The sequence below is a fragment of the Mobula birostris genome, chromosome 15, assembly GCF_030028105.1.
Source record: "Mobula birostris isolate sMobBir1 chromosome 15, sMobBir1.hap1, whole genome shotgun sequence".
NCBI lineage: Eukaryota > Metazoa > Chordata > Chondrichthyes > Myliobatiformes > Myliobatidae > Mobula > Mobula birostris.
Genome location: NC_092384.1, coordinates 56,359,468 through 56,368,524, shown reverse-complemented (window position 1 = coordinate 56,368,524; position 9,057 = coordinate 56,359,468). Strand labels below are relative to the sequence as shown.

General features: G+C 41.7%; 1 protein-coding gene across 3 annotated transcripts in view; it reads left to right on the top strand.

Annotated features, from left to right (window-relative positions):
* The first annotated feature begins 7,897 nt into the window (after positions 1-7,897).
* The window catches only part of cdk10 (cyclin dependent kinase 10), a 28,760-nt gene continuing 27,600 nt past the window's right edge, over positions 7,898-9,057 (top strand). Inside the window, exon 1 of one of the 3 annotated variants that reach the window (XM_072279839.1) lies at positions 7,898-8,030. In XM_072279839.1, coding sequence (XP_072135940.1) covers positions 7,944-8,030 — 87 coding nt within the window. In that variant the 5' untranslated portion in view covers positions 7,898-7,943. Of the gene's footprint in view, positions 8,031-8,232; positions 8,382-9,057 lie in introns of those variants that run through there. The other 2 variants (XM_072279841.1, XM_072279842.1) reach the window with 2 other exon arrangements.

The following is a 9,057-nucleotide window of genomic DNA, read 5'->3' as shown; positions in this document are numbered from 1 at the left end:
AACATTGGTGTCGTGGAGAAGGGAGACTTGCAGCATGGGCAACTGCTGGTCTTCCATACAAACTTGCCCAGGCCTGTGCCCTGGAGAGTGAAGACTTTCCAGGCGCAGATCCATGGTCCCGCAAGACTAACGGATGCCTTTAATTTAATGTAAATACCCTGAGCTGAGTAAGGAAAGAACACAATTAATTTTAAAATAATTTATGTTTACAGTTATGAATTGTTAATTTGTCAAAAACTAAAAAATTCTCATTTTCTTGAACAGAGAAGAAAGTAACAACATAAGTTCAATCAGCAATAGCTTGTTAAAATACACTTAGTAAAGTAAATGTTTTTTAGAGGATGGCACTGTGTAATAAATTACTGGAAGTAAGGAAACAGCAGAGCAAAAATTTTATGTCTCTTCTTGGTAGAAGACACTGAAAAGATTCCAGTCATTTGGGAAGGAAATGTTAGATAATCTTATGGGAGTAAAGGCTGATAATGTCCCTGAATCTAATTACCTACATTCCAAAAAATAATGATTGGCTGAGATCTTACATAATTTTCTAGATACTGGAAATTTACCTGTGGATTGAGAATGTATAAATAAAACAAGAAAGAAGGGAAGCAGTTACTGGGAAAATGCTGCAAGGATGGATAAAGACAAAATCAGTAGCTGTCATGCGTTCGGATTTCCAAAAGGCACTCAGTGAGGTTTCACACAAAAGCAGTTATTATATAATATAATATTATATAATGAGGATAACATATTAGCCCAAATAAAGGATCAACTAGCCCAGCGAAAAGATAGTCAGGATAAATAGATCATTTTCAGGTTGCAAGCCATAATGTCTGGTACCATAGAGTTCAGTGCTGGAGCAACAACAACATATACTGTAATACAACTGACTTGGATGAAGGAAGAAAATGTATAGAAATTGTGAAGATATAGGATCTGTAAATGTATATATAATAGAATTGGAAAAGGCTGGAAAAACACTGCAGGTCACACTGCAAATGTACAGGGAAACCTTGCATTTCTACTTGATGACCTTTCATCAAAACTGCATTTAAATACAGTCAATAATGTGGAAGGCAAGTGGAACGAGGACTAGTGAAAGAAGACTATTACATTTGACTTGCTACAATCATGCAAAAAGCAAGTAAAGGTACAGGTACAGTTTTCATTTCGTTCAAGAGGGTATGTTTGCACTGGGGAAAGTTCAGAAAAGGTTTACCTAGACTGATTCCTGGGATGAAGGATTTCTATGGCACTTATTGAGACTTTGTTCAGAGGAGTTTATAAGAACAAACATATTTTGGATTTGAGAGTACTTGATAGGATAGATGGGATAATCTAGAGCAATTTAACCAATTTGAGAGGAGGATGAATTTGTTTTCACGGGTCCATGAATCTGTGAGCCACGGATACCTACTGAGTCAATGAATGCAATCAAAGTTTGTGGCAAACTTAATTTATACCATAGGCAAATATAATATGCTATAATACTAGAAAAGAAAATTTAGTCATGAAAAAGCCTGTTAAGCATTGCATCACTCACTAGTACAGTATTTTCTGTACAAAGAAACATGCTTTCATTTACCATACAGCTTTTGGCAAAAGATTATAATAAGTTATTGAGCCACACATCATAGACTGGGAGTATAATTGACAAACATTGCTTTCAAAAGCAAACAAGTTGCTCCAGCGGTTAATGGGGAACTGGCAGAAAAGTGGGATTTTTTCAAGACCACATTAAGAGTGATAGTAAAACAGATAAAGGCAGCACAGCGATGTGTGCTATTTCTGTTCCAGACCTCAACACATTCTGTTTACCCCTCAGATGATTTGTTTAAAACAAATGCTTCAGATTATCTCTTACTTTTGATCAGGGTTTTATTTTGGGTTCCTATCCCTATATCTCACACTCCAGTCAATGCCATCAATTTATATTTAACATTATGCACAAACACCTAGCACGATTTGCAACCCAGGAAGCTTTGTGTACTGATTGAAGTCCTTACAAAGTAACAAGGCTTTAACCAACCTGCGATATTCTCTCACTCAACACATGCAAGAACTTGCCTTGTACTTCTATACAGCTTCAAAACTTGAAGTAATGGAAATATTAAGAGAATAACTTTCTCAACAATTTGATGTTACCAAAAAAATGACCAGTGGAATATTCCCACAGTACTACCCTAACAGTCAAGGGTCCAACCACTACTGGACATTGAAAGGCTCTAACTGGTGGGCAAGCTCCTTGAACAAAAGAAAGGTACAGTATATAGCCCCAGGAGGCCTCATGAATGACAATTGTGCATTTTGTTTTGTAACTCCAAAACATAAAAATAATTTCAAAAAAAAACATGGAGAGTCCAGAATACAAGTCTAACTTCGCTTTTACCTTAAGTGAGGTGCACAGGTAATACACTGTGGCATGACGACGTATACCATTCTCATACTTCATATATGGAGCCATAATGAATTATTTAAACAACAAAGAATGCTTAATCAAACAATATATTTACAATATTACTGATATATTGAATTCACAACATTGTGCTATTTACAAAATTAGGTGCTGACACTACTATGTAGAGCAACACACAAGATGCTGAAGGAACTTAGTGGGTCAGACAGCATCTGGGAATCGAAATGGACAGTTAACATGTTGAGATGAGACCGTTCATCTGGAATCAGTGTACCAGTTAAGTCGAGTTTATAGTCATGTATGTACAGATGCAATTTAAACCTCCCTTGCAGCATCATCACAGGAATATGCATTATACAGGCAGCATTCACAAGGAAAACTTAAATTATTTAATTTTTGCAAGAAAATAGCACAATTTGGACAAAATCAACAAAGTCCACCATAGAGCAAAGTGATCAGGGTGGTCACGGTGTTGCTAAATTGTTGTGGTGATCAGGGTTTTACTAGCTGGTTCATGAACTGAATGGTTGAAGGTAACTAGCCATTTTTGAACCTGGTGGTGTGGAATTTCAGGCTTCTGTACCTCCTGCCTGATGACAACTGCAAAAGGAAAACATGGGCCGAATGGTGGGATCTTTGCTGAAAGATGCCTGCCTTTTGAGACAGCACCTTCTGTAGATACCAGCTGGTGGCGTAGCTGGACTTCGAGGTGAGAGGTCCCGAGTTCAAATCCAGCCGGCTCCCTTGCACGCTGTCTATCCATGCCTGGGTTGAGTGTTGAGCTAACAACTCAACCTCATAAAAAAAACCTGGAGAGAGATGGGCTCTGCCAGGTTTCAGATGCCCAAGACACGCCGTGCGATGAGAATACCAAAAAAAAGATCGGTGCAAAAGCTTGTCATGACGGCGCCCCGACGACTCCACCAGGGGTTAAGAGCACACACACACACACACTGCTGTAGATATTACCTGTGGAGAGGAGGGATAAGCTCATTATGTATTAGGCAGAGTCCGTTATGCAGCTTCTTACATTTTTGTGCATCTGAATTGCAACACCAGGCCAAGATGCTTTCAACAGTCCATCTGTAGAAGTTTAACTGTTAGAGTGTTTGGTGACAAGCCAAACTTCCTTAACCTGCTATGAAAGTAAAGATGCTGCCCTGCTTTCCTTGTGATAGCTTCTTTGAGCTGGGCCCAGTTCAGGTCGTCCAACATGTTAACACCCAGAAGTTTAAAGCTGCTGGTTCTCCCCCTTGCCAATATTGACTGCTGCCTGTTTGCCCTCCTTCTCCTTCCTGAAGCCAACAGCTAGTTCTTTAGTTTGTTGACATTTTGATGATCTGACTGCATAGAACCAGGGACACAGCATCTATAATGGATACACAAGAGAATGTTTATGTCAGAAACTGTAGCAACCAACATCTGCTGGAAGAACTCAGCAAACCAAGCAGCATTTGTGGGAGGAAAGAAATGATCATCAAATTTTCAGACACAAACCTGGAACCAGGCCTGAGAGTGGAGAGAGGAGATACCCAGTGTAAAAAGATGTAGAGTAGTGAGAAAACAATAAAGTAGTCAGCATAATCAGAGACCCCACCCACCACAGACATTCTCTCTTCTCTCCCTTCCCCAGGACAGAAGATACAAAAGCCTGAAAGCACCTACTACCAGGCTCAGGGCATCATCTACCCCATTATTGAACAGTTCCCCATTAGGATAAGGTGGACTCTTGATCTCTCAGTCTACCTCGTTATGATCTTGCATCTCATTATTTACCTGCATCGCACTTTCTCTGTTGAGTCATACAATTGATAGAAAAGAACAGCACAAAAACAGGCCCTTCAACCCATCTAGTCTGTGCTGAAGCATTTAAACTGCCTACCTCCATCGACTTGCACCAGCCATACCCCTACCATCCACGTACTTATCCAAACCTTTCTTAAACGTTGAAATCGAGCTTGCAAGCACCACTTGTGCTAGCAACTTGTTCCACTCTCTTATGACCCTCTGAGTGAAGATGTTTCCCTTAAACTTTTCACCTTTCACCCTTAACTCATGATCTCTGGTTGTAGTCCCACACAACCTCAGTGGAAAAAGCCTGCTTGCATTTACCCCATCTATACTCTTCATAATTTTATACACCCTTATCAAATATCCTCTCAATCTTCTACATTCTATTGAATAAATTCCTAACCTATTCAACCTTTCCTTATAACTCAGGTCCTCTAGACATGGCAATATCTTTGTAAATTTTCTCTATGCTCATTCAAACTTATTTACATCTTTCTGGTAGGTAGATGACCAAAACTGCACACAATACTCCAAATTAGGCCTCATGAACCTCTTTTACAACTTCAACATAACATCCCATCTTCTGTACTCAATACTTTGATTTATGAAGGCCAATATGCCAAAAACTTTCTTTACGACCCTATCTACCTGCGACACCACTTTCAATGAATTATGGACCTGTATTCCCAGATCCCTTTGTTATATTGCACTCCTCAGTGCCCTACTATTCATTGTGTAAGACCTACCCTGGTTGGTCCTACCGAAGTGCAAAACCTCACACTTGTCTGCATTAAATTCCATCTGCCATCTTTCAGCCCATTTTTCCAGTCGATCCACATTCCGCAGCAAGCCATGATAGCCTTCCTTGCTGTCCACTATACCCTGAATCCTGGTGTCATCTGCAATTTTGTTGATCCAGTTAATCACATTATCATTCAGATCATTGATACAGATGACAACTGACCCAGCACCGATCCCTGCAGCACACCATTAGTCACAGGCCTCCTGTGAGAGAGGCAACTATCTACTCCCACCCTCTGGCTTCTCTCACTAAGCCAATGTCTAATCCAATATACTGCCTCATCTTGAATGTCGAGCAACTGAACCTTCTTGACCAACTTCCGAAGCAGGACTTTGTCAAATGCCTTGCTAAAATCCATGTAGGTGACATCCACTGCCTTGCCTTCATCAACTTTCCCGGTAACTTCCTTGAAAAACTCTGCAAGATTGGTTAGACATGACCTACCATGCACTAAACCATGCTGACTATCCTTAATCAGTCCATGTCTATCCAAGTACTGATATATCCAATAAGAATTAATATCCAATAAGTTATCAGAATACCTTCCAACAAGTTTCCCACTGTTGAGGTTAGCCTCACCAGCCTATAATTTACTAGATAATTTTTAGAGCCTTTCTTGAACAGCCGAACAACATTGGCCATCCTCCAATCCTCTGGTACCTCACGTGTCACGAAGGATGATTTAAATATCCCTGCTAGGGTTCCGGCAATTTCTGCACTTGCCTCCCACAGGCTCCGAGGAAACACGTTACCGGGCTCTGGGAATCTATCCATTCTAATTTGCCTCAGGACAGCAAACATCTCCTCCCCTGTAATTCTTTGGCACCACGCATTCTGAGCTTCCATATGAACAATGTTGTCCCTTGCAATCCTTTTGCTCTTATCATATCTGTAGAATCCTTTAGGATTCTCCTTCACCTTGTCTGCTAGGACAACCTCATGTCTTCTTTTAGCCCCCCGATTTCTTTCTTAAGTGCTCTCTTGCATTTCTTATACTCCATAAGCACCTCATTTGCTCCTGTCTATACCTGCAATGCACCTCCTTTTTTTTTCTTAACCAGGGCTTCCAAATATCTTGAAAACTCTACACCTGCTATGTTACCTTTTATTCTGACAGACATATATAAGCTTTGTACTCTCAAAATTTCACTTTTGATGGCCTCCCATTTACACCTCCCGCTTACCGGAAAACAGCCCGTCCCAATCCACACTTGCCATATCCTTTCCGGTACCATCAAAATTGGCCTTTCTCCTTGACCTATCTTTTTGGATTATTCACTTTGAAACTAATGGCATTGTGATCGTTAGATGCAAAGTGCTCCACTATACAGACTTCTGTCAACAGCCCGTCTCATTCCCTAACAGCAGCTGTCTCTGGGACTTCTATGAACTGATTAAGGAACTTTCCTGCACACCTTTGACAAACTCTATCCCATCTAGTCCTTTTACAATATGGGAATCCCAGTCAATGTGTGGGAAGTTAAAAATCACCTACTGTAACGACCCTCCAGCATTTTGCGTGTGTTGGTTTGGATTTCCAGCCTCTGCAGGTTTTCTCGTGTTTTTGATAACAACCTTATGTTTCTTGCAACAGTCGGCCATCTCTCTACATATTTGTTCCTCTAAATCCTTCAGATTGTTATATGGTCTGTAATATAGCCCCAATATTTCTCAGTTCCGTCCATAACACCTCACCAGACGAGTTCTCCAGCCTATCCTGACTGATCACTGCCGTGATATTTTCCAGGTCTTCCCCTCCTCTAATCCCTTCCGTTCTGTCACGTAAATCAACGGAACCCCGGGACACTGGGCTGTCAGTCTTGCCTCTCCTGCAACCACGTCTCACTAATGGCTACAATATCATAATTCCAGGTGTTGAACCATGCCCTGAATACTTATTGCATTGAAATATACGCAGCTCAAGACTCTGATCGCACCATGCTCAACCTTCTGATTCCTAAATTTTGTCTTAAGGTCTTAGCTATATCTGTCTCCACAACCTCTCCACTAACTGTTCTGGCACTCTGGTTCCCATCCTGCTGTAACTATAGTTCAGCTGTTAATTCACTCTGCAATCTTTCTATTTAACCTTGTACAGAACAGATATGAACTGATGAACAGCACGCAAAACAAACCACACACACCAAAGTTGCTGGTGAACGCAGCAGGCCTGGCAGCATCCCTAGGAAGAGGTACAGTCGACGTTTCGGGCCGAGACCCTTCGTCAGGACTAGGGTCTCGGCCCGAAACGTCGACTGTACCTCTTCCTAGAGATGCTGCCAGGCCTGCTGCGTTCACCAGCAACTTTGACGTGTGTTGCTTGAATTTCCAGCATCTGCAGAATTCCCCTTGTTGACGCAAAACAAACTTTTCATTCTGGTCCTGACGAAGGGTCTCGGCCTGAAACGTCGACTGCACCTCTTCCTAGAGATGCTGCCTGGCCTGCTGAGTTCATCAGCAACTTTGATGTGTGTTGCTTGAATTTCCAGCATCTGCAGAATTCCCCTTGTTGACGCAAAACAAACTTTTCATTCTGGTCCTGACGAAGGGTCTCGGCCTGAAACGTCGACTGCACCTCTTCCTAGAGATGCTGCCTGGCCTGCTGAGTTCATCAGCAACTTTTATGTGTGTTGTTTTCATTCTACCTCGGTGCATGTGACAATAAGAAGCCAATTTCAATTGGTGCACTGAGGAGAAGTGTAAATCGATTGGCGGATTGTGTATCGATCGTACCAAGAATGTAAACAGCATTTCAGCATACGTACTCATCTTTTGTACATTCTTATTGTGAATAACGTTTACTTTTGGAGATAAATAAACAACCCGGACCAGTAACTCCAAAACGCGCTGGGTGGTGGTTGGCCATCACAGCGCAAACCCTGGTAGAGCCGCCGCTTGGCCAACTGCGGCTGGTTCTGGAGCTGCTCCGAGATCATGGGCGACACCAACGACGAGCCGGAGCCCATCCGACTCAAGTCCCTGAAGTACGAGGGCAGCTTTACCGTGCCGCCGGAGGACAAGGTAACACCAAACAGTGAGGGAACGCGTGGAGCGAACCCCAAGCAACGCACAGCAGATTCTCCTTCACCTGCTCCGGAGGGGCCATGCGATGGAGACAAACCTGTTCTGTTTGTGCATCAATGATTGGCCCTGGGCAGTCACGTGGATGAGTACTGTCATATGACTGACCCCGGAAGTCTGCAACCCAGTCTCCGGGGTTTAAAAACTAAACACGAGTAATTCTGCAGATGCTGGAAATTCAAGCAACACACATCAAAGTTGCTGCAGGACGAAGGGTCTCGGCCTGAAACGTCGACTGTACCTCTTCCTAGAGATGCTGCCTGGCCTGCTGCGTTCACCAGCAAATTTGATGTGTGTTCCAGGGTTTAACTCTCACTCATTCACTGGGGAATTTAAAATGTATGCATACCTCAGTTATAGAGCTACCGTCAACAATGGTGATCATGAAGCCACTCGATTACCATAAAGATCCACCTAATTAAACTTTCAGGTCAAAAACCACCAGAATTGGTCTTTGCAGAAAATACATTTTAAAATTTTGCCCTGTTTTTTAAAAAAAATTATATATTTGATCTGGCCATCATGCAAAATATACTGATTCAGTAGAGAAAACTAATCTAATTTTCCTGAAATTTGCCTGAAATGTTATCTGTTTGTCGCTTCACGGATGCGGACCTGCAGTTATTTCGAGCATTCTTGGTTTCTGTTCCGTTTTTGTTTGCTACCCTTTGCATTCTTTCAGCCGCTCCGGTAATTCATAGGCTAATAGAGATGGATTTTACATGTTGACGCAATCTGATCTGCATTTCCAGTATTTCCAGCATTTTGTGTTTTTATTTTAGATTTCCAATAAATGTTTTTAAAGATGTATTTTGGGTATTAACTGTGTCTTACCAGTAACACACGTTCTGTGTCTGTAGACGATGTGAATTCTCAATGTTTCAGATTGAATCAGATTCTGATCACGTTTATTATGACCGGCATGTGACGAGAAATTAACTTAGTAGCAGTTTCAATGCAATACATA